The following is a 27,099-nucleotide window of genomic DNA, read 5'->3' as shown; positions in this document are numbered from 1 at the left end:
TAAAAAAAAGAAAATATTCTCAGCAGTAAACCTCTGTTAATTAATTTTTAATCACACATCAGACGGATCCACACACTTGGCTTCAGTAGAGCATAACTCAAAGTCAGTTTGGGAAATCTGCATATTTTAAACACAGCATTTATGTTCAATCACTCACGATCACGATAGAAAACAAGTTATAAAACAGAACCAGTTTTATTACTTTTAACAGAAACAGATGCACTAACTGTAACAACTGTGGTTGTAACAAACATCATATCATGAAGTCTAAGCTTATAATCAGAGCTGGGTAGAGTAATCAAAAATTGTACTCAAGTAAAAGTACTGTTACTTCAGAATAATATGACTCAAGTAAAAGTAAAAAGTAGTCATCCAAATAATTACTTGAGTAAAAGTAAAAAAGTACTTGGTGAAAAAACTACTCAAGTACTGAGTAACTGTTGAGTAACGTCTGATTTATTTTTTTAACACAACCATTCAAACAGACAAAAGTACAAAATAATCATCTTCAGGCCAATTAAATCAATAAAATAAATTAAAATTAATGAAACATAAAAAATAGCTTAAATTAAAATAATCTTAAAGTAAATTCAAGTACTTTAATAAATAATCAAATAAATAAAATAATAACAGAATAAAGAAATAAATTAAGCACAAGTAGCACAAAATGTCAAGCCTTTGTACTTTTCTTTCAACGTAGCCTAATGTAGCGGAGTAAGAGGAACAGTTTCTTCTTCACAAATCTACTCAAGTAAAAGTAAAAAGTATAGTGATTCAAAACTACTCCTAAAAGTACAAAATTTCCCAAAACTTACTCAAGTAAATGTAACTGAGTAAATGTAACTCGTTACTACCCACCTCTGCTTAATCATAAAAACATAATCATAAAACCATAAAAACAGCACATCCTCTTGAAGTTGTAAAGCATAAGGTATGAATATGCATGAATACAAACCTTCCTAAAGAACGTGCCAACAGTAGCCCATAAATAATAAGGTTGATGAAGAAATGCAGAGAAAAGAAGTTCTAAAGGACATTGAATCGTTGAGTGCTCTAGTTTGTCAAACAATGCTTTTGACAAAGTGTAACATATCACGTTTTCATTATTCATCTGACTTTGAATTTATCTCATTTTAAGACCCGGTGAAAACCTATTGATTTTTCCATTACGTAGGCTATTGACGTGTAACACTCCAGGACTGAAAGAGCGTACACTTTTGTAGCAGGATAGTGTCTCGTCTATGAGTCGAGGTTTAAATTGATCCTGGCATCAGATCCCAGATCACTTTAGTAACTCCAGACATCAATGCAGTAATATCAGTAAAAAGCCTCAAGCAATAACTTCTATAACTTCGTCCAAATCGGTACAACCCAGCAGCTCTCTTCTCTTCCAAACTGTTGTGTCAAAGCGATTGTTGAAATCCAGTCTGAGTATTTACAGCGATATCCAGCAAGCTCACATTCCATCTATTTTAATTCACAACCTTTGCATAGGCTAATGTAACATATATTCAGTCAATTTTCATTTTGCAAAAAAGAGCCATAAGAATAATCAGTAGAAAACGATATAGAGATCCAACAAAGTTAAAATTGTTGAAATTTCATAAATTAGTAGACTATAGTATTCTGCAAATTATGTTTAAAGCTCGTAAAAAAAACTTTACCAATCAACATTCAGAAAAGATTTGAAAAAAAGAGAAAGCAAGTATAACTTAAAAGGAACAGAGATTTAAAAAAAAAAAACAAGATTCAGGACTAAATTGATGGAACGTTGTGTTTCTGTGAAAGGAATCAGTTTATGGAACAATCTGAATAAAGAAAACAAAGAATCCAAATCAAACATTACATTCAAAAGAACAATTAAAGCCTGTATGTTAAGTAAATATAATGAAATATGTTAGTTAAGTTTGATTGACATACCCATAGACGGCGGTAATTTTATTTTATTTTAGTTTTTTATTTACTTAGTTGTTGTTTTTTTTTTATTTTTAATTTATGTTATTTGTGAATTTATTTCTTGGAAAAAGAGGCTGATTAGATAAGATTCTTCTTCTTTCTGCTCCCTTTTCATTCACAATTTATGAACATTTGTATTTGTATTAGTATTGAATTGTTTGTTTTATTTTTTGAATTAAATAAAGAATAAAATGAAATGAAAATGAAATAATGTAGTGATTTTATTAGGTGATTTTTAAAACCCACATTAGCATATTGACATTAAAAATGTATTAGATAGTACAATATTCTCTCAAGCCAATGACTTTATGTCATATACCTTTTATGGAGTAATGTTTCAGACGAGTCAGCCGTGTATCCAGGCATGGGGCTACGATAATCTCTACAGTGGCATGGGGCTACGATAATCTCTACAGTGACAATCAATTTAAAAAGCTGACATGAAATGGATTTCTGCACAGGAATAAGTCATCTCTCTTAAGAAAAGCAAGAAAGGCATAGTGTAAGCCTTTAATCTGCCTTTAATAGGCTTCAGCACAATTCCATCCACGCTTTCTGTTAGTACTTCAGTGAAACCGTCTGTGCCCATGTAAAGTATTGTGACACATCGTTATTTTATTAAAAAGCCATTTAAAATGGAGAGGAGTCAAGTATGACTGCTAACTGAGAAAGATAAAGGGTGCATCAAGAGAAAGGAAGAAAAGAAGATGGAGGAGCAGGAGTTAGCATGAAATACATTTTTAAATCAAATAACTTCTTTTTCATTATTTTTTCATTCTTGGTTTTAATTGCAGCGACTATTGGCCGTATCTGCAGAAGACATTATTTTCACGAGTCTAATCTGAGCCCATTTGCCGATCGTAAAGCTGATAAACTCAACTGGCAAGTGTATGGAATCACATTATTCTAAATGTCCAGAGAGCAGCAACACATGCTCATGAGCAAGTTTGCTCTCTTGAAATAAAATATTTGTATTTGAGGGAAAGACATCCGGTTTTGTACAGCCAGGACCTGTTTGGATGTAATGTAATTAGTGCAATAAAAACCGAGAGGGGGCGGTCAGGGTATCATGCTGACAATGATCCTCCCTCCAGAACTAAGTATCCTTGTTAAATGTATTTATTAAATGTTGAATGTGCAGTGTCTACAGTGTTATTAAAACCGTGAGGCGGGGAGTACCGGGCCACGCGGGACAATGTCCCCAACCCCCCGGACCCCCTGCCCCTTGCCTATGTGCGTATGAATCGTGTAGGGGGGAGGGGGAGCGGAGGCCGAAGCCAGGAGGCAGGGCCAGTAGAGGGAAAGGCGCTGGAAAGGCGCCCACGCTCCCCCGCCGGCCATCCAAGTTGACGGGGGCCGGCCCTCCAAGCCGGGCCAGGGCATCCCCGTACCTCCACGGGCGCTCCCAGCGCCGTCGGAGCCCCCAGGCGGAGGGGGAAATGGCCCAACATCCCTCCATTCATACTGATGACATAAGACATAGACACCTGAGAATGACTCCACCCCGCCGCCACGCCCACCCGCCCGCGCACCCCCCGGCCAAGGGAGTCCTAAAGTGGTTAATACATAAACTAGACTTTTGTTTCCAATTCACTAGAATGGTTTTCTTTGCAATACATAAGGCAGTGAGAACCAGGTGTATCCGGTTAGATTCCATTTGAATATCTCCCAAGTGACCTAATATACATATCGTGGGGCACAGTGGGATTCTGTAGTTGATCCAGGTGGATAAATCCTCACAAATCTCCGTCCAGAACCTCCGTACCGGTGTACAGAACCATAAAGCATGCATATAATTATCAGGGGTGTTCTCTGTGCACTGTGAGCAGATGTTAGAGGTGACAAAGCCCATCTGGAACATCCTTTGTCCTGTATAATGTATTCTATGAAGAACTTTGTACTGTATAAGTTGTAAGTTTGTTTTCTTAGTCATAGTGAAAGTATTTAAACATATTTGTGACCAAGAAATTTGGTCGGTGTTAGGAGAGAGATCCGCCTCCCATTTTGAAATCGGAAGAGAGACTTAGTTATCTATTTTGGACACTAACCTGTAAAGTCTTGATAACAACTTTAGAGTGCTTAGGTTCAATAATTCTATTATCTTGGTGGGAAGTTGTAGGTCCAATTGGTTAAGTTTATATTTTTTATTTATTATGGACTTAAGTTGTTGGTATTCTAAAAATGTATTACTGCTAATTCCATATTGAACAGTTAGTGTATTAAAGGTACCTTGGTCCTTGAATACTCCTGCTCTGCATGTTTCAGATGCTACCCCGCTTCACCACACAAGGAGTTTTATATTAGTTTCAAAGTTTGATTTTATTTCACTCAAATCAATCTAACTTTTTACCGTTTTAGGTTGGAGGCCAATGAGTGCATTGACCGGCTCATGGTTGGTTGTTTTAAGAGCAATCACACCTGCACAATGTCAACCTTGACTTTGACAGAGAACTTTACGGTGAGACAAATGTTGCAGAAGCTTTCTAAGGATAGGCAGCAGCAGCAGATCAGGGGCTGCTGGTTGGTTCTCCATCCCTAAATGGTCAAAAGTCAGATTTATTCTAGCAAGCAGAAATCAACTTCAAGAGCAGAGTAAACTTGCCAGGGTTGCAAAGTCCAAACTCATGTACCATTGATGAGGTTTGAGTGCATGTAGCAGGTCTTCTAGCCAGATGGCTGTTTTATACCTCAGCCAATCGATTCTGCAACACTTGTAATTCATTAGACCTGGAGAATGATCTAAATATACAGTAGACTGTGAAGGTGTTCCTGGTATTTTTCATTTGTTTTTGAAGAGCATGCATTGGCCTAATTGGTGTTGTATATTGAAGATGTCCCTAAATGCCGATGGATGAATAAGTAAAAGATGAATAAGTGAAGGCACTGTTAAGATATCTGAGTCTGCTCTGTTTTTGCAAAGGGGCGACTTCTGTAGTTTCAATAAACACAAGTACATAAGAAAGCAGCTACTGAATATTTCTGACTAGATGTGTTACTTTAGTGAACAGTTTCCGCATGGCTTTATGCCCATGATCTCTTGGCTAATGTAATTTATTCATTAAATTACCTATTAAAAGTAAAACTGACCCCACTCATCTAAGGGCCCTTTGAAAAGGTTCTTGTTCAGCACAATTCATCTGACAACAACAGTAGATTAATAAAATATGCCATTGTACCCCAATGTCATGAAACTATATCCAAGTAACAATTGAAGAACTTTATATCTATATTATATAAAAGGGCTACTGTATATTCCACAGGTCTCTAGTACTCAACATGCCAACTGCGTATGAAGCTTAAACATCGCCTATGGGTGGAGAATCACATTTTTTGGGCCGTTATGTACGAACGTGGATGGTAGGGATGATCAGAGCTGGTAGAGTAGCCAAAAATTGTACTCAAGTAAAAGTACTGTACAGAATAATATGACTCAAGTAGAAGTAAAAAGTAGTCATCCAAATAATTACTTGAGTAAAAGTAAAAAAGTACTTGGTGAAAAAACTACTCAAGTACTGAGTAACTGTTGAGTAACGTCTGATTTATTTTTTTAACACAACCATTCAAACAGACAAAAGTACAAAATAATTATCTTCAGGCAAATTAAATCAATAAAATAATAAAATAAATTAAAATTATTACAAAATAAAAAATAGCTTGAATTAAAATAATCTTAAAGTAAATTCAAGTACTTTAATAAATAATAAAATAAATAAAATAATAACAGAATAAAAAAATAAATTAAGCACAAGTAGCACAAAATTTCAAGCCTTTGTACTTTTCTTTTTTAACCAGGCAGAACTAGAACAAACATGAACTCATAGAAACTCTGTGTGTGTTTGAGTCTGTGTAAATGTGACAAAACATGCAAAAACAAACATTTTTCCCAAAGAATCACCCAGTGATGTCATGAGATTGACGCGTACGCGGATAAAAGGGATAAAAGAAAAGTAACAGCTCAACGTGGCCTAATGTAGCGGAGTAAGAGTAACAGTTTCTTCTTCACAAATTTACTCAAGTAAAAGTAAAAAGTATAGTGATTCAAAACTACTCCTAAAAGTACAACATTTCCCAAAACTTACTCAAGTAAATGTAACGGAGTAAATGTAACTCGTTACTACCCACCTCTGGGGATGATTGAGGTCTTTATGAAAGTCAATTTCACAATAAAATCAGTGTTGAAATGCAGCTTGATGATATAACCTGCTGCTACAGTCACATTTCTCTAACCCTGACCCTAAACCATCAACAGGTGAGTTTTTGACCTTGTGCCTTTGCTGAAGAAAGCTGGCATTTGTTATTTGGATCAAACTCAGATACACTGATTAGGATCAGTGTGTAGGATTTCTGAACTCTGCTTATGAGACAACATTTCTACAGAAAATAAGTGTAGGGACTTATTTCATATGTTTTGATAATGAAATACTATTAAAATTGTCAATCACAATCATTTTTTAATGCTGATTTTACTTTTCTGTCTTCCGATCGGTAGTGGCAATTTAAGATAAACTTTAAAGTGCGTTTGTTGTCCCTACCAGTGCCAAGTCGTATTTTATAAACTATTGACAAATACATTCTGTGCCACCCAAAGCAGTGGCTGGCTGTCTTAGATCAAACAGTTTCGCTGTGATCTTCAGCCTGTCCTCTTCAATTTCATCCTTTGTTCTTTTTATTCAGGGGTAAAAAAAACAATACACCAATGCTCCAGGGGTTTCACTAAGCAAAGACACATGAAAGGATGACAGTGTCTGACACTGGAGTGTTGGCAAACGGGGGCTCTTTGGTTGAGCTTCAACGGTGGTATAAAACATCTTAAACATTGAACAAACATCAGTCTTCCCACAGAGTCAACATGAACCATTCCTATGGCCGTGACAGATCTTTACAAGAGGAATTTCAAGATCTGTTATGAACAGTGGCGCCACCGGGGGGGGAGCAGGGGCGGCCATGGCCCCCCCTGCAAATTTGCTGGCCACCCCACTGGCCTCAATAAAAAAAACAAAAAGACACTTGCCGGTCACATAGATTTTATCATCAGTTATGTGTTTCATCCCAAATCATTTTGGCAAAATGTGTATCAGTAGGCGTTTCTTTAAGTATTTCTGAGCCTAATAATAATACAAATATATTTCCATCCATCCATTATCTATACCCGCTTTATCTTTTGCAGGGTCACGGGGGTCTGCTGGAGCCTATCCCAGATATTTTCAGGCGAGAGGCAGGGATTACACCCTGGACAGGTCGCCAGTCCATCACAGGGCTAAATGGAAAATAATATATAAATATATATTTATAAATATATTTATAAAAAAATAAATAAGAATGAATGAATATATATACATATATATATATATATATATATATATATATATATATATATATATATATATATATATATATATGGTTATGCACTTCACGTTGCTGCAACTTGTGACCGGTAATAACATCCTTCCCGTCAGTGAAGTTCACTACACTTTCAGAAGGTCATGCATGTGTTGTTAAGGCTTGGAGTGAATTTGTAATCAGCTGGAAAATTGCATCTTTTCCAATCACACCTAAGCTATTAAAGCTTCAGGACAGAGTACATAAAATAGATGATGATAGTGAATCTTCTACTACCTTAACACATAATGTAACTCAGGTACTCCACTTATCATTGGACGTAGTGAATTGTTTGTCGTCATCAGGTTTCATATTTGTTCTGTTAAATAGATCTGATTATGGACGGGTTAAATGGACTTGTGATGGGTTTAAAAAAGTCTGTCACCAAACCAGAAGAGTTATGTAGTTATAAAGAGATGTAGCTAAGCAGTGTTCGTATCAAAAAAGCTTTTTCTTATTTCGTGTGTCATCCACACGAAAACGCAAATAAACGAAGGTTTAAAAAAACTCCGGGCAAAGTGAAGATTTTTGAAAACTCCGTTTATGTAGATGCGTGTAGACACACACAACCGGAGTTTTGCGTTTTCGAACGTCACATTATGCGCCAAAACAACAACAAATCTGCTCTGACGTGCGCCTTTTGTTTACTACAGATGATCCAGCATCTGTTCTCCAAGCTATTAAATAAATGGTCTCTGGTCTTGACCACCGCTTACTGCGTTACACCGACACAGAGCCTACAACCGTAGGTTACGCGGCGACGCGCACCCTACGGTGCCCGCGGGCTCCGCGGAGGTGCAGCTTCCCGGGAGCCGCAGATGATCTACAGTTAGAATGCTTATGAATGTGGTCGAAAACGCAGATCTTCGGTTATGTGTGGATGCAAATTTTTTTATAAACGGAGGGGGGAAATATTCGTTTTTAAAAATACCCGGCTACGTGTGGACGGGGTCTTAGGTTCAACCACGATGTAGGACAACTCGGCAGAACACCGGCTTGGGTGTACATGGATCTTTAAGTCTGATATGTGATGACATTAAAAGTATGACATGAATCTGGCTTCATTTCACCACCTCACCGCCTGCGACGCCAGTTCCCCATATCTTCAAAATGTTCCTGCGCGAAGGTCAGGGTTGGCGTAAAGATATGCACATTTTTCTGTTAGTTTTTTTTTTTTTTAAATCCCAACCTTTGCGTAGAAGGTGGCTTGCACATCTTTCAAGCCCTGTTTTGTCCGCAAGCAAGCTTTATAAATGAGGCCCCAGGTGTGGCATAAGACATTTGGCAAGATTGTGTCGCTGGAAAGCTGCAACAGCACAATCTTCGCTGATTGAGCAAAGAAGTGTTCCACTACAAGTGCATTCCGTGCTTTGAAAATGATTGCAAAGAAGAGGAGACGCTTCTCCTCACATAGACAGGGATCAGGACAGCAAAACATCCCATCATCCTCTCTGTGTGACCTTAGCACGGATTAGAACTCCAGCTCTGTGTAATGACAGATTCATGTGGCTCTGGTTGCTGCAACATCAGTTCTACTCAGCAGCATCCTAAATGTGGCAATGGGATTTCAATCTTTCCTGTCTTATGTGTGAGGAGTTGTTATTCAGTATTGATGGTTCACAAAATAAAAGAAACAAAATAGATAGAATTCAGTGACCGTCACTTTTCCTAAACCCATTCCATACCGATTATCGGCGTATCTGAAACTTAAAATCCAGCTTGATGTGGTTTCCTGGGTCTCAGAATAGCGTTCCTGTATAACGAGATGCTTCTTACCTGCAAAAAAGGATGATGGTGAACACGGCCCCTCCAGATACGAAAAGAGCCATGTCGGTTGAAGGAGCGAATACAGCTGGTGAAGTTTATCTGGAATACAAGTACACAGAGGACATCAATTTAATATTTTGATAACTGTTTGAAAAAATATAGTCCGGATACCTTCTGAAAAGCAAATATTTTGCTGCATATCACAAAAGAAACAATATGATATTCATCCAGATACCAGGGCTCTCTCGCGCATTTCAACGAGTTCACACGCTCACACGTCACACATGACAGTTCTCACGCTGAGAAAATTAACTTCACAGAAATCCCAACAGGCCATTTTACAAACGAGTCAAAGGCAGACTATCCTACTGTATGCTGGAGTTACCAACCTATCAGCCAATCAAAAAATAGAATCTTTTGTTGCCGGGTAAGGTCTGAGTTTCAGCTTCAAGCGTTCCATGAATGCATAGAAGAGGTTACCTAAAGACAATGTGCGATTGTTGGCTCGTTTTGAACCGATTTTCCAGTCGTGGACTATTTTTTGGATCGGGCCGAATTTCGACCCAATCGTTGGTCGTGCCTCGTGCAGTATACGTGGGGTAACGATGAGAGATTAACACCTCACAACGAGCTCCTGATCACGAATCGTGTGCTCGTAAGAAAATCAAGCGTGTTTGAAATCCTGGTCGTGCTACAACCCGATTTGACTCATCCTTTCACAGAGAGCATGCGCAATCTCTGATGTCACGTCAAAAACTATTATTTGTAGTTTAAAGTGTTGCAAATTCACATTACAAATCATGTTTTAATAGCAGAAAAAAAAGACAGCATTTCCCACGTCTGCCCAGCCAATTCCTTGTCCAATCACGACATTGTCTAAACTTTTTTCATTTATCGCCACACAGAGTGGCACAAATTGCTAAAGGCTGAATTATGGTTCCGCGTTACACCAACGCAGAGCCTACGGCGTAGGGTACGCGGCGACCCGCAGCGTACCGGGCGCGTCGCCGCGTAACCTACGCCGCAGGCTCTGCGTTGGTGTAACGCTAAACCATAAATCAGGCTTTAGTGGGTGCTCTGTGTGCTGCTTCTCTCTTTCTCATTTTGCTGGGACGTCGGGTCCCTCCGCCGAGACACAACTTTTGCGGTATGCGTTCATTGTTGTGTCTAAAAATTATGCGCAGTGCCCACCCAATCAGAAACGGTACAGATATTTTGTGATTTTTTTTATATATATAAAAACATAAAATTATTTAAAAAAATAATGGATCCCCATAACCTTTGATCAGGTGGGCAGGACGCACGTTTGGGTGGGCACAGCCCACCCCTGCCCCGCTCTCGCAGTTCTAGTACACAGAGGTCCGACGTGAGGATTATGATCGTATAGTGTGAGCAGACGGGTCGCATAAGAGTATCGGGTCGTACAGTGTGAGAACATAAATCGTGGGCTGTGTATTTTTGAACTCAGCGATCTAGTCATGCAGTGTGAGATGGGGCTGAATCAAACGATTTAAAATATCGCACAGTGTCTGCCCAGCTTTAGATCTGAGTTTCAGCTTCAAGCGTTCCATGAATGCATAGCAGAGGTTTCCTAAGTTACAACACACACGGAATAACCACCACCGTTCAAGGGGCCCATTAGAATCTAAATGTGTTTTTCTTTATTCCTTTATTTTGTTTGTTTAGAGCAGGATGAAACCATGAACGCTGTTCAACAGGCCCGTTTGGTTTGGTTGTTGTTGTACATCACTAAGAAATTAATTGATATAGAATGAGTATTTTGAAGAGTCAATGGCTACTACAGTCTTTTCCTTTGTTATAAAATAAATAAAATAGTGTATTTGATATAGTAAAATGTGTTATTTCATAAGAAGCTGGGTTGATGGAGACTGGGAGGGAGACATTCCTCCATACTTAACGTAATTTGGTGTTATGTGGCATTGAGGGAGTTCCTGCTGGCATAGGTTTGTACAGAAGAGTATTAGGGCCAGGTAGGAGAAAAAATATTTGAGAGGGGAAGATTTTTTTTTATTGTGCACTTCGAGAAAAAAGTCAAAATGTCGAGAAAAAAGTCAAAATGTCGAGAAAAAAGTTGAAAAGTCGAGATTAATGTTGAAGTAGAATTTCAAGAAAAAAGTCGAAATGTCGAGAAAAAAGTCAAAATTTCGTGAATAAAGTCGAAATGTTGAGAAAAAAGTCGACATGTCGAGAACAAAGTCGAAATTTTAAGAAAAAAGTCCAAATGTCGACAGAAAAGTCGAAATGTCGAGAAAAAAGTCGAAATGTTGAGAAAAAAGGCGAAATTTCGACTTTTTTTTATTTTTTTCTCGAAATTGTATTTCAACATTAATCTTGACATTTCGACTTTTTTCTCGACATTTCGTCTTGTTATGTATCTCTGTATTGGGAATAGCTGTCCTCCTCCTGTGTGGTGGGGGAGGCGCTGTTTCCCTGGTGCCTTGGTGCTTTCCTCATTTTTGCCTTTCAGGTCAGGTCCAATCCAGGTGCACAGGATTGGGTCTGATTGCCTGGGAGGGTATTTAAGGAGAGGGTTCCAGGGCCCTCACGCTCTCTCCCTCCCTGCCTGTGACAACAACGGCCAACCATTTTTCCCTTAGTTGTTTCTTGTTACTTTGCACATTATTATCTTTAGTTACCTTGTACCTTAGGTCCTTATTTTTAATAAATACATGAAATGGTTTACCTGTGTGGTCTCCCTACTTGTTGTGATCTACCGTGAGCCAGGTGGTCATAACAAATGGGCGCTCGTCCGGGAAATTGGTAAGGTTGTCAGTACCTTACTAATGCCTGGATAGTTCGGTAGTACTTGTGTAGGAGACTCACAGTGTTTGGTTAGTTTGTTTGATTGCTCAATAAGTGGTTTGGTTTGCCTTAGTAAACTTTGATTTGCTTGGCTTGCAGCAGGGGAGGACTGTGGCCACTTTCCTCCTTTGAGTGGTGACCTGGTTATCGGTTATGATCCTCAACTGGATGGTGAGTAGACGGGGTTACTGTTGTCGCCCACCTTTTGTCTGAAGCGTGTGGTTTAGATACCATGAGCTACGTGAACCCCCGTGGAAGGAGGAGAAGCGCTTAACGCTTGTTTGTTTTTTTTGTTTGTTGTTTTAGTTTGTTGTTTTTGGTGTGCTGTAAGCCGGGGCGCTATTCAGCAGTGCCATTAGGGTACTGTTGGTAGTTAAGCTGCTATGGGCGCACTGAAGACTAGGTTGTGGTTAGTCAGGGATTTTTTTTTTTTTTGAGTTAGACGCGGGGCAGCTCTTTCGCTTCATTCTCTCGCTAAGTAAAGCTACTCGCCGTCCCATGTTGGGGTATTATAGTTGATAACAGGGTCTTTTGTCTATACTTATGATAGTGATGGCCTGGTAAATGGTTTGAATTTGGTTTGACATTGTGGCCTTGGTTGCCTATTGATTACTGGTTATCAGTTACTGGTTGGGCGTTTGTAGTCATAAGAGTTGTGGTGAAATGGATCCTGTGAGGGAATTTTTGGGAGCCCCATCAATTAAGTTGTTACAGCAGTTAAAGTTTGAGGAGTTGTGGCGAATTATTGAGCATTATAAACTGAGTCTTGATGTTGTGCCTTGTCGGTCGAAGAAGCCGGAAGTGGTGGCGGCCATACAGAGAGTTTGGTGTCCCGGACTTTTGGTGTCCCGGACTTTTGGTGTCCCGGACTTTTGGTGTCCCGGACTTTTGGTGTCCCGGACTTGTTGAAAGCAAAGGCGAAGTTTGTTTGGTCTTCTGCCAGCCAGCAGGCTTTTGACCAGGTGAAGATGCTGTTGAGTACAGCTCCTGTCCTGGCAGCGCCTAGACTAGATCAGCCATTCAGGTTACAAGTAGATGCTAGTCAGGTTGGGGCTTGGGGTGTCCTTTTGCAGACTGATGGTGAAGGGGTGGATCGGCCAGTCAGCTATTTTTCAAGGAAGTTTAACCGCCACCAGCTAAACTACTCGACGATAGAGAAGGAAGCGTTAGCGCTGGTGTGGGCTCTGCAGCATTTTGATGTGTATGTGGGTGGGGGAGTCCATCCAGTAGTCGTGTATTCAGACCACAATCCCCTAACCTTCCTTCACTCTTTGCAGAGTCCGAGCCAGCGGCTGATGAGGTGGACGCTTTTTCTACAGCCTTACAACCTGAGCATCCGGCACATACGTGGTGTGGACAACGTAATAGCAGATGCGTTGTCACGTGCGCGCGAGGGGTTGGAGTGAGCCGGTTCCTCCCCTTTCAGTTGCTCCTCACAATATCCCATCTAACCTTGTCTTTCCTCCTTAAAGATGCTCTCCCGGTACCAGGAGTTGCGGGTGGCTGGGCAGTGGTGGGTGGAGGTGTGTAGGGGTGAACCAGCAGGGTGGAGTCCGACCCCCAATTGACCATGAGTTCTATGTGTACATAGTCAAACTAGTTACCACCAGTACTGGTAAATGGTAATAGTGGGTCATGTTTTTTTGTTGTAGGCAGTACTGAAAGCCTTATTTACAGAGGCCATGGTGTGGGGCCTCTGTTTTAAGGGGGGGGGGGGGGTGTTATGTATCTCTGTATTGGGAATAGCTGTCTTCCTCCTGTGTGGTGGGGGAGGCGCTGTTTCCCTGGTGCCTTGGTGCTTTCCTCATTTTTGCCTTTCAGGTCAGGTCCAATCCAGGTGCACAGGATTGGGTCTGATTGCCTGGGAGGGTATTTAAGGAGAGGGTTCCAGGGCCCTCACGCTCTCTCCCTCCCTGCCTGTGACAACAACGGCCAACCATTTTTCCCTTAGTTGTTTCTTGTTACTTTGCACATTATTATCTTTAGTTACCTTGTACCTTAGGGCCTTATTTTTAATAAATACATGAAATGGTTTACCTGTGTGGTCTCCCTACTTGTTGTGATCTACCGTGAGCCAGGTGGTCATAACAGTCTTTTTTCTCGAAGTGCACAATAAAAATCTTCCAGTCTCAAATTTTTTTTTCTCCTGCCTGGCCCTAATACTCTTTTGTAGGTTAGGGGAATCGTGGTTATATTTTTAGTTAAATGATTTTTCTTTTACATGTGACACACAGTGTGTGTGATGCTACAATATTGGCCCCATATGATGCCCCTAAATTAAAGACTAATAAGAGACAAACTGAAAGATATATATATACCTACAGTCCAAGATTTTTTTGGCAGGATCATTCCACAGCACAGAAGCATGCAGACAGACACAAAAATGTAAATTAAAGATAAAACTTGACTGAATTTAGCCTGCTGGGAAAGGCTGTCATTGTCTCAAGTGTCTTGTATTACTTTAAGAGGATTAAAAAAACAATAGTGACACTTCCTCGGGTCAAGATTCTGCGTAGTGTGCATCTGGCTTTTCACTTATTAACATTCATGCAATTCCATAAGACCTGCTAAACCAACCCAGTCTCACAGAAAAACGTGGTACAGGCTACGTTGGTCCACATTGCAAAACGTGGCAATGTTTACGATTTGCCCTGCTAAAACGTGAGATGAGAACGTTTTCCGTGGCCCATTCATTTTAATGGTTTCTTAGGTTTCGTTTCTGTCACGTGACTTTCAAGTTTTCAGCTGTGGAGGAAAAATAAAATTGCTGCCATTTCTTTGATTCTCGGTCTAAATTGCAATATTTTAAGATAGTTTCGCCATGAAAAGCAGATTTTATCATATTCATAGCAAGAAATATTGAAATTTCACAATATTTGTGTGTCTGTTTACCTCACGTCGAGACCTGCACTTTTTTTTTTTTTTTTTTTTTAACTTACTTACTTCCGTGGCTCTCTCGCGGTAAAAACTTCTTCTTATTACGCGCGGCCCATTCTGACACCATGTGTTGTCTGTCTTAATATATATGTACTGTATATAGCAGACGAGGCGTGTAGCTGGTCTCAGCAAGACGTTTATTCCCAGACCGCTATAATCAACGCCTGTGGCTGCCATGGCAACAACAACTGACACTTCCAGCTGGCGCTCTGCTGAAGCTACTGCGCATGTGCTAAGCACCTAGGGCATGCTGGGTAATGGAGTTCCTACACAGTAATCCATACAGAAACCAAGTGGCTTATATGCTATTTTAATTACTTTTAATAGTAGGTAGTTGTGTGAACTGTTAAGATATTATATTTTGTATAACTTTAGATGATATTATTTCAACATAGAACAACATAAAACGGCTTTTAGTGTCCCCAGGGTCACACATTTCTTCTTTGAATTTCAGCACCCCAGTGTTTTTGTGAGACAACCCGGAAATTATTGCTCGCAAAAAGCATGTTTTTTTATTATACCTTTTATTTGACTAGGCAATCACTAAATTAATAAATTTTATGCTGCGTAAATGCAACCTATGAATAATTATCCATACATATATGTTCCTTAGAATATATTGGACACTGGACAATGTAAACCTTTTTTTTGGTAATGAATTATCTCTGGCTTGACAGCTCGCCAGATCGTTTAGTGTATGTGGTGGTTTTATTTTGGAGGGGTGCAGCGTAAGCAATAATATTAAGACTTATTATTTTATCCGAAAACAATTGCATTTTTGAGGCGCATAACTTACTCGAAAAGTTGTGAAACTTGGCACGCACGTCCCATGTGGCGAAAAATTACGTATTTGAATAGTGTCAAAAGGGGGCGTGGCCTAACGGCTCAACAGCGCCCCCTAGAAAACTTTGTGCCTCAAGCCCCACGATACGGTTTGACGTAGATGCACGAAAATCGGTACACACCTGCATCGTGTCGCAACTTAAAAAAAGTCTCTTGGCGCCATGGCCGAAACCCAACAGGAAGTCGGCCATTTCGAATTAATCGTGTAATTTTGGCGCAAATTATGCCATTTTCACGTGTCGTACTTTAACGAACTCCTAGCAGGATCGTCCGTTCGACATAAAACTTGCTCAGGAGACACAAAAGACGTTAACCATGAAAAGTTATCAAAATCGTTATTTTTCATGAAATGGCGTGGCCGTGGCGCCGCGTCAAACTTCAACACTAAACAGGAAGTGATACTAGTAGCTGATTGGCCGATATGTGATCCTCATCATCATCACCATCACCATCATCACCATCATCACCACCACCACCATCACCTTCATCATCACCTTCATCATCATCATCCTCATCACCATCATCATCCTCATCACCTTCACCATCACCATCATCACCACCACCATCACCATCACCTTCATCATCATCATCATCATCATATTCATCATCATCATCATCATCAACACCATCATCATCATCATCATCATCATCATCACCTTCATCATCATCATCATCATCATCAACACCACCATCATCATCATCACCTTCATCATCATCATCATCAACACCATCATCATCATCATCACCTTCACATCATCATCATCAATTGGTGGAAATTGCACGCGCGAGGTCCCGTTCATCGCTGCCTGCAGCTTTAATTTCACTTATGTTTACAACATGTAGAGTAATTAATTGGGCAGCGAAGCCTCTGTGTTTTTATATAGGTTTGTCGAGTTGTTAATAAAGTAAAAAAAAATAAAAACAGATTTAAAAGGCCCAGCCCCCAGCTTGAAAAGCTGCCAGGCAACCTGATCCCACAAAAATCTGTGAAATGCCCACGACCTCTCACCACTATTTTCCGTGGTACTGTATATACACGGAAAATGGTATAATTCCGTGTGAGCACCACAGATATTGCACCATGCAAAGTCAATGGGATCCGTTGTCGTGATATATACACGGATTATGACATTATTATTATTTATATATTATTCTTTGTTATAGTGGCTAAATTTGCACAGTTCACTAACGCTTTGAGCTAGGAAGCTGAAATTCTAGACTCTGTATCAAGAGGTGACTCTCATCCACTTTGCCGAGTTTCAGATCTGTGTGACCTTCGGAAGTGTCAAAGGTCACCACATGTGTTGCTTTTTCGGCCCTGCAAAGCCTATTTCGTGTCTATAGGCCGATCTGCACCAAACTAACATCTGTCTGTTCAGGGGATGCCCCCAAACAACATATAAAAAATTCAGACTCCTAGCTAAAAGCGTTAGTGAACTAGTGAAAAAAAAAAGACACAAAATAGGCCCCATTCCATTAGTCAGGAGGCTCTCAGACCTATACGATTCTACACCCTCCTAACCAGCCAGGACGTTTTGGAGGAAACACTGTTGAAGAAGTCATAGAAGTCTGTTGTTTGGGGGCATCCCCTGAATAGACAGACGTTAGTTTGGTGCAGATCGGACCTGTACTTTTCGATGGGCGGGGCATTGAAACTTCACCTTTTCCAACATTCGAACGGACGCCGTTGCCACAACATTTGACCAAACCAAGTAAAACTTGACCTGTGGCCTCCATATGGGGCCTTGATTGGGCTTGCCAAGTCTCAACTCTGTGAACCCTCTGCAACGCCAACTAGCTCTGTGGAAGTTGTACAGCCACGGGACCAAAAGATCCTAGCAAAGGGCCTTCTGCATTGCAACGTAGTCAATAATCAGCATCCCAGCTCAAAGCGTTAGTGAATAATTCAAAAAACACAAAAAAGGCCCGAAAAAGGCACCACACACGGTGACCTTTGGCACTTCCGAAGGTCGCACGGGTCTGGACCTCGGCAGAGTGGATGAGAATCACCTCCTGATACAGAGTCTAGAATTTCAGCCTCCTAGCTCAAAGCGTTAGTGAACTGTGCAAAAAAAGACACGAAATAGGCTTTGCAGGCCCGAAAAAGCAACATATGCGGTGACCTTTGACACTTCCGAAGGTCACACAGATCTGAAACTCGGCACAGTGGATGAGAGTTACCTCCTGATACAGAGTCTAGAATTTCAGCTACCTAGCTCAAAGCGTTAGTGAACTGTGCAAATTTAGCCACTATAACAAAGAATAATATATAAATAATAATAATGTCATAATCCGTGTATATATCACGACAACGGATCCCATTGACTTTGCATGGTACAATATCTGTGGTGCTCACACGGAATTATACCATTTTCCGTGTATATACAGTACCACGGAAAATAGTGGTGAGAGGTCGTGGGCATTTCACAGATTTCTGTGAGATCAGGTTGCCTGGCAGCTTTTCAAGCTGGGGGCTGGGCCTTTTAAATCTGTTTTTATTTTTTTTTACTTTATTAACAACTCGACAAACCTATATAAAAACACAGAGGCTTCGCTGCCCAATTAATTACTCTACATGTTGTAAACATACGTGAAATTAAAGCTGCAGGCAGCGATGAACGGGACCTCGCGCGTGCAATTTCCACCAATTGATGATAATGATGATGATGATGATGATGAAGGTGATGATGATGATGATGATGATGATGAGGAATATGATGATGATGATGATGATGATGATGATGAATATGATGATGAATATGATGATGATGATGATGAATATGATGATGATGATGATGAAGATGATGATGATGATGATGATGATGATGATGGTGATGATGATGAAGGTGATGGTGATGTGATGGTGGTGGTGATGGTGATGGTGATGAAGGTGAGGGTGATGGTGATGATGATGATGATGGTGATGATGATGAAGGTGATGATGATGATGATGGAGATGATGATGAAGGTGATGGTGATGTGATGGTGGTGGTGATGAAGGTGAGGGTGATGGTGATGATGATGATGATGGTGATGATGATGAAGGTGATGATGATGATGGTGGTGTTGATGATGATGATGATGATGAAGGTGATGATGATGATGATGATGATGATGATGGTGTTGATGATGATGATGATGATGATGATGAATATGATGATGATGATGATGATGAAGGTGATGGTGATGGTGGTGGTGATGATGGTGATGGTGAAGGTGATGAGGATGATGATGGTGATGAGGATGATGATGATGAAGGTGATGATGAAGGTGATGGTGGTGGTGGTGATGATGGTGATGATGGTGATGGTGATGATGATGAGGATCACATATCGGCCAATCAGCTACTAGTATCACTTCCTGTTTAGTGTTGAAGTTTGTCGCGGCGCCACGGCCACGCCATTTCATAAAAAAATCAGGATTTTGATAACTTTTCATGGTTAACGTCTTTTGTGTCTCCTGAGCGAGTTTTATGTCGAACGGACGATCCTGCTAGGAGTTCGTTAAAGTACGACACTGAAAATGGCATAATTTGCGCCAAAATTACACGATTAATTCAAAATGGCTGACTTCCTGTTGGGTTTCGGCCATGGCGCCAAGAGACTTTTTTTAAGTTGCGACATGATACAGGTGTGTACCGATTTTCGTGCATCTACGTCAAACCGTATCGTGGGGCTTGAGGCACAAAGTTTTCTAGGGGGCGCTGTTGAGCTGTTAGGCCACGCCCCCTTTTGACACTATTCAAATACGTAATTTTTCGCCACATGGGACGTGCGTGCCAAGTTTCACAACTTTTCGAGTAAGTTATGCGCCTCAAAAATGCAATTGTTTTCGGATAAAATAATAAGTCTTAATATTATTGCTTACGCTGCACCCCTCCAAAATAAAACCACCACATACACTAAACGATCTGGCGAGTTGTCAAGCCAGAGATAATTCATTACCAAAAAAAAGGTTTACATTGTCCAGTGTCCAATATATTCTAAGGAACATATATGTATGGATAATTATTCATAGGTTGCATTTACGCAGCATAAAATTAATTAATTTAGTGATTGCCTTGTCAAATAAAAGGTATAATAAAAAAACAACATGCTTTTTGCGAGCAATAATTTCTGGGTTGTCTCACAAAAACACGGGGGTGCTGAAATTCAAAGAAGAAATGTGTGACCCTGGGGACACTAAAAGCCGTTTTATGTTGTTCTATGTTGAAATAATATAATCTAAAGTTATACAAAATATAATATCTTAACAGTTCACACAACTACCTAATATTAAAAGTAATTAAAATAGCATATAAGCCACTTGGTTTCTGTATGGATTACTGTGTAGGAACTCCATTACCCAGCATGCCCTAGGTGCTTAGCACATGCGCAGTAGCTTCAGCAGCGTGCCAGCTGGAAGTGTCAGTTGTTGTTGTTGCCATGGCAGCCACAGGCGTTGATTATAGCGGTCTGGGAATAAACGTCTTGCTGAGACCAGCTACACGCCTCGTCTGCTATATACAGTACATATATATTAAGACAGACAACACATGGTGTCAGAATGGGCCGCGCGTAATTATAAGAAGAAGTTTTTACCGCGAGAGAGCCACGGAAGTAAGTAAGTAAGTAAGTTAAAAAAAAAAAAAAAAAAAAAGGTGCAGGTCTCGACGTGAGGTAAACAGACACACAAATATTGTGAAATTTCAATATTTCTTGCTATGAATATGATAAAATCTGCTTTTCATGGCGAAACTATCTTAAAATATTGCAATTTAGACCGAGAATTAAAGAAATGGCAGCAATTTTATTTTTTCCTCCACAGCTGAAAACTTGAAAGTCACGTGACAGAAACGAAACCTAACAAACCTATTAAAATGAATGGGCCACGGAACGCGTTCTCATCTCACGTTTTAGGAGGGCAAATCGTAAACATTGCCACGTTTTGCAATGTGGACCAACGTAGCCTGTACCACGTTTTTCTGTGAGACTGGGTTGGCTAAACTCAGAGACCCTGAATCTTTCTGGGGCAATGCATACCCCCTCCCGGTTTCCAGCTGGTTTAACTATGAGTCTGCTAACCTTTCCTTGCTCTGACTTGATTTCTCACCTGGGGGTAAACTGCAGCTAAGTGAGCCACATTCTAAGTTAGCTTTGGCTAACTCTGACTGAACATCATTAGAAACCGTATAATGATTCTCAGTTTTTAAGTCTTTATAATTGTGAATGTTTTCAACGGACAAGTCAGAGTTTTGCTATTGGCCGGGTTTCCCAGATCAGTTAAGAAGCTCTTAACAGCGAAAGGCTTCTTTCAAACCTTCTTAAGGAGCCTGTGAAAGAATAACGCGTTTTCCAGAGTCGCTCTTAGCTTAAGAAACTCTTTCATTAAGAAGGAAATGTAAGGGGCCGCTCGGTGGCGCAGTGGGTTAAGCAGCGGCTCATATACTGAGACTACAGTCCTCCTGCAGCGGTTGCAGGTTTTTTTTCACATTTAATAAAAACAATACATTTCCTCATTATTCTATTACCAAGACTACTTCTTATTTAGTTGCAGTCTTGTTTTCATCATGAAAAAGGGTCATTAAAGTATATTTATCATCTTAGTTTTTCATTATAACACACATAACGCACAGGCAGCAGGGAATTAGTGCGTTAGGTAGCAGTGCTGTGTGTGAACATGCACTGATAGTGATCGGTGATCGATTTTCCTGGCATCGATTGATTTGGTTTCAGACCCGCGGTGGTGGACAGCTCCTCCAAAGAGCGATCTTAAGAGTGGTCCTAAGAACGGTGTTAAGAACGGTGTTAAGAAGTCATCTGGGAAACACCTGTATCTTAGGGCCCCTTCTTAGTTGAACCCTTCTTAAGAGCCTTCTTAAATCCTTAAGAAGGGTTGGATCTGGGAAACCCGGCCATTGGCCTGGTTTCCCAGATCAGTTAAGTAGTTCTTAACAGCGAAAGACTTCTTTCAAACCATCTTAAGGAGCCTGTGAAAGAAGTCTTTCGCTGTTAAGAACTACTTAACTGATCTGGGAAACCGGGCCATTGTCTTTAACCTCTGCAAATTCTGTGAAAGACTTTGCAGCCATAATTACATGATCATTATTTTCTCACAGCAGCACCATCAGCAAAAATAATGATAATTGGCTTTGAAAGTAAGTAAATAACCAGTTATAGATCTGCTTTTTAAATTGTAGATATCAGTATAGGTGAGTGCAATCCAAATAGAATAGCAATGATTAAGACAAGCTCTGTTTAAGAAACTCTGAGCACAAAATCCATCTTGTTTTTCCATTTTCAGTTTATTGTAATACTTGTATAAGCAGAAGAAGTCAGGCTCGTGTAACAATAAAGTACCTGGTGAAATAGATTAGCAACTTCTATCTAAACAGTGAATTGATTTAATATTTCACAGAGTAATGGGTAAATCAATTTAGATCAGACTTTCCTCACACCTCTCATTTCATCCATTCGTCAAATTGTCAAATTAGTTTGTTTGGCAGGTGCATATAAACCAAACAAAGCTTTAACACCAGATCTTGTGGCCTAATTAGGGCCCGAGCACTTACAGTGCGAAGGCCCTATTGTATCTGTAGGAATTTTTCTTTCTTTCTTTCTTTCTTTCTTTCTTTCTTTCTTTCTTTCTTTCTTTCTTTCTTTCTTTCTTTCTTTCTTTCTTTCTTTCTTTCTTTCTTTCTTGCTTTCTTGCTTTCTTTCTTTCTTTTTGCCCCCCTAAACGTGCCCCAAAAGTCACCAAATTTCGCACGCAAGCCAGGCCTGGTGGAAAATGTGATATTTAATGGTTTGCATTAATGGGCGTGGCCTAATGGCTCAACAGCGCCCCCTAGAAAACTTTGTGCCTTAAGCCCCACAATACGGTTAGACGTACATGCACGAAAATCGGTACACACCTGTATCATGTCGCAACTTAAAGAAAAGTCTCTTGGCGCCATGGCCGAAACCGAACAGGAAGTCGGCCATTTTGAATTAATCGTGTCATTTTGGCGCAATTTATGCCATTCCTTCGACCGTTAATACAGCCCGAACCGTAACGTGCACCGAGATGTGTTATACATCAAAATGTGCGTCACCATCCTGCGACGACATGCATTACTTTTCTCTTTCAAAAGAATAGAATAGAATAGAATAGAATAGAATAGAATAGAATAGAATAGAATAGAATAGAATAGAAAGCCTTTATTATCATTATATTTCTACAATGGAATTAGGCAGCAGCTCCGTCAAAGTGCAAAAACAAATGCAAGACTATATAAACAAGTAAACTGTACACCACAAAAATGAACAAAAAGTAAACATAAATATATATATATATACACTATAAGGAAAGAGTGAATGGGAGAATAAAATAAGATAAAAATGTACATGAATGGGTGGAGGAATATTGCACTTGGATGGGTGGAAGAATATTGCACTGAAAGGATGGAAGAGTATTGCACATACATAGATAATATAATAATACGATGATATTGCACAGTGTGAGGTAGCTTATGAGTTCAAAAAGTTCACAGCTTTGGGGAAGAAGCTGTCCCTGAGTCTGTTGGTTCGGGATCGTAAGGACCTGAAGCGCCTCCCAGAGGGCAACAGGTCAAAAAGGTGGAAACCGGGGTGGGTGTTGTCCTTTAAAATGTTCCTTGCCCTTTTGAGGCAGCGGGAGCTGTAGATGTCAGACAGGGAGGGCAGAGAGGGCAGAGGGCAGCCGATGATCTTCCGTGCTGTGTTTGCCACCCTCTGCAGCCTCTTCCTGTCTGCCTCCGTGCAGCTGGAGTGCCACACTGTCACGGCATGGGTCAGCAGGCTCTCAATGGTGGACCGGTAGAAGGCCACCAGCAGATGCATGTTCAAGTTCACGTTCCTGAGCACCCTCAGGAAGTGCAGCCGCTGCTGAGCCTTCTTCACCAGTGCAGTGGTGTTGACAGACCAGGAGAGGTCTGCAGTGATGTGGACGCCCAGGAACTTGAAGGACTGCACTTGCTCCACACATTCACCGTTGATGTGCAGGGGGATGGGGGCGGCTCGATTCCGCCTGAAATCCAGGATGAGCTCCTTGGTTTTGGTGGTGTTCAGTGCCAGGTTGTTCAGTGCACACCACTCACCAAGTTTAAGGACCTCATCTCTGTAGGCCGCCTCGTTTCCCCCTGTGATCAGCCCCACCACCGTTGTGTCATCAGCAAACTTGACAATGACGTTCTCTGGGTGGGCGGGGCTGCAGTCCGATGTGTAGAGCGAGTAGAGTAGTGGGCCCAGCACACAGCCCTGAGGAGAGCCAGTGCTGAGAGTGCGGGGGGAGGAGAGGTGAGGACCGAGCTTCACGCGCTGGGGTCGGTTCACCAGAAAGTCTTTGATCCAGGAGCAGGTGGATGGTGGGATCCCCAGGGTGGATAGCTTGGGGATTAGAATGTCCGGTATTATTGTATTGAAGGCTGAGCTGAAGTCGACGAAGAGCATCCTCACGTAGCGCCCCTGCTTCTCCAGGTGACTCAGCGCGGAGTGGAGTGCGATGTTTATGGCATCTTCCGTCGATCTGTTTGCCCGGTATGCAAACTGGTGTGAGTCCAGGGTGGGGGGGAGACAGGCTTTGATGTGCTTTAAGACCAGTTTCTCAAAGCACTTGGTGATGACTGGGGTGAGTGCAACAGGGCGGAAGTCATTGAGGGTTGTAGTGGGTGATTTTTTGGGGATCGGGATGATTGTAGCTGATTTCAGGCAGGGTGGGATAACAGCTTGGGCCAGAGACAGGTTGAAAATTGTCGTGAAGACCTGGGCGAGCTGGTTGGCACAAGCCCTGAGCACCTTCCCAGGTACTCCATCTGGACCTGCAGCTTTCCTGGGGTTCACTGCAAGGAGCACCCGTCTCACGTCCTGCTCCTCAAGAGTGAGTGGGGGGGTGCTGGTGGCTGGTGGGGGCTGTACAGGTGGTTGTGGTGATGATGATGTGGTTGAGGGCTGTGTTTGGGACTCGAAGCGGGCAAAGAAGCTGTTCAGCTCCTCTGCCAAGGCCGCATCTGAGTCCCCGGGTGACACAGCACAGCCTTTGTAGTTGGTGAGGGTCTGTATGCCCTGCCATACCTGCCGGGGATTGTTGAGGTGGTCCTCCAGCTTTCTTTTATATTCCACTTTGGCAGCCTTGATGCCTCTCCTCAGGTCAGCGCGAGCAGCGTTGTACAGGGCTCTGTCACCTGACCTGAAGGCTGAGTCACGGGCTCGGAGGAGCCTGCGGACCTGACACGTCATCCAGGGCTTCTGGTTTGGGAATACACGGATGGTCTTTTTAACCGTGACATTCCCAATGCAGTACTTTATGTAGGAAAGTACTGTGTCTGTAAATGTTGCCAGGTCCTCGTGGTAGAAAGCATCCCACTGCGTTTGTTCAAAACAGTCCTGCAGACGGGGGAGGGCGTCTTCAGGCCAGGTGATAATGGCCTTCTTTGTAGGCTTTGTTTGACGACTGAGGGGGGTGTATGCTGGGGTGAGAAGCAGGGAGAGGTGATCGGATCCTGCCAGTTGGGGGAGGGGTACTGCTCTGTATGCATGCTTGATGTTGGAATAAACATGATCCAGAGTGTTTTCCCCTCTTGTTGAGCATTTTACATGCTGGTAGAATTTCGGCAAAACAGTCTTTAAATTTGCTTTATTAAAGTCCCCTGCGATGATGTGGACGCCATGTGGGTGGGCGCGCTGGTGTTTGTTGATGAGGCTGAGCAGCAGAGATAGAGCCGTGTTTACATTTGCGTCCGGTGGTATATAGACCGCAGTGATGATAACAACAGCCAGCTCTCTCGGTAGAAAAAAGGGTCTGCATCTCACCGCCATGAACTCCAGGTCCGGAGAACAGTGGCTTTCCAGTATAGTGCTGTTATTACACCAACCTTCATGAACGTAGATGCAGAGTCCCCCTCCTCTGGTCTTCCCGGAGTTACTGTTTCTGTCCCCTCTGTGAAGCATGCGGCCGGTTAGCTGCACCGCGGCGTCGGGGATTTGTGCGTGGAGCCAAGTCTCTGTGATGATGAGCACACAGCATTCACGAACGTAGCGATTTCCAGCCAGCTGTAGTTGCAGATCGTCCGTTTTGTGTACCATGGATCTGGCGTTTGTGAGATAGAGGCTCGGCAGCGGAGGTTTTAGTGGCTGGTTCCTTAGCTTCGCCAGTAATCCTGCCCGGCAACCCCGCTTCTGCTTCCTCTCGCGCCGCCGCCTGCGTCGCCTGCCAGACCCGATAACAATCCACGGAGATCCCGCTGGTCTCGCAATCTCGTCCGGAATGTTGTGAGTGCGTTTAAAGTCGCTGGAGATGATCGATTTCTGTCGGAACCCGATGTCAAATAAGTCCAGTCGACTGTAATGTGCAGAAGTATAAGAAAAGAAAAGTGCAACACACAAAAAGTATAAAAAAAAGCACAAATAGGGAGAGCTGTGAGCCGCTGCATCTGTACGCGCCGCCATCTTGGAGTGAGTGGGTGAGTGAGTGAGTGGTGACGATAGACGCCAAAAAGCACGCCCGCCCTTCATCTGGTTGGTCCATATTTGATAGTTCCTACTTTCTGCCATAACTTTTGAATGGTTTGACATAAAGAGTCGTGGGTGGTGTCATCTGACTTAGTTTTGACTCATTGAACATAATTGGTGCAAAGTAGCCCCACCCCTTCATCTGATTGGTCGATATGTGATAGATCCTATTTTCTGCCATAACTTTTAAATGTCATCCACTGAATGTCCAGGCCTGAAGAATCTACATGAAATCATAAAAGATTCCACTGCAGCCTGAATGTGCACAAGGGTGCGAGGGCCCGTTCATCGCTGCTTGCAGCTTTAATTCTATGTAATCACACCACTTTTGACCCCAGATCAAAAACACACTAACAGTAAATCTGTAAATACAGGGCTGGACGGCTCCAGCATGTATTAGCTCCAACATGAAACTTCCTTTAGGCTACTAAAAGCAGTGGTGCGATAATCTATTTGCAGTGAATGAGTACCTTAAAGGTTCTACACTCCCCTTCCTCTGCACATATTAGTTCTGTCTCCTTACACATGTGACCTGAAAACTGCCTCCCATTTTGATTATGAACCGTGAAAGCCAGTGAGGCATGTGAGGGAGCACTGTACAGTACGTGAGCAAATGTTTGGCTGGAAACTACAGATATCACCTTAGAAAAAGAAGAAAAAGTACGTATGATATGATAAAGGACGAGGGGTTCAGACGAATCAAAGCCAAAGACTGACTTCATGAGAGAAAGGATGAAGATAATACTACTCAGTTTCGACTGGAATAGAGATTCTGGCCTGTTCTTGCTCCGATGGCATCATAGTCTGTTGAATTCTCAGGAACTCGTGTTGTAAAAACCAAAGCAGATGGAATGACTTGGTTTCAGTTTTCAGTAAAGCAGTAAATTCA

At 41.7% G+C, this 27,099-nt stretch overlaps 1 protein-coding gene across 1 annotated transcript in view; it reads right to left on the bottom strand.

The window, feature by feature from the left end:
- The window catches only part of LOC133463266 (gamma-aminobutyric acid receptor subunit pi), a 149,534-nt gene that overhangs the window by 105,511 nt on the left and 16,924 nt on the right, over positions 1-27,099 (bottom strand). Inside the window, 1 exon segment of the mRNA XM_061744708.1 lies at positions 9,112-9,201. Coding sequence (XP_061600692.1) covers positions 9,112-9,164 — 53 coding nt within the window. The 5' untranslated portion in view covers positions 9,165-9,201.

The sequence above is a fragment of the Cololabis saira genome, chromosome 17, assembly GCF_033807715.1.
Source record: "Cololabis saira isolate AMF1-May2022 chromosome 17, fColSai1.1, whole genome shotgun sequence".
Classification (NCBI taxonomy): domain Eukaryota; kingdom Metazoa; phylum Chordata; class Actinopteri; order Beloniformes; family Belonidae; genus Cololabis; species Cololabis saira.
Note: the sequence above shows the minus strand (reverse complement) of the source record. Positions and strands in the feature narration are given on the sequence as shown.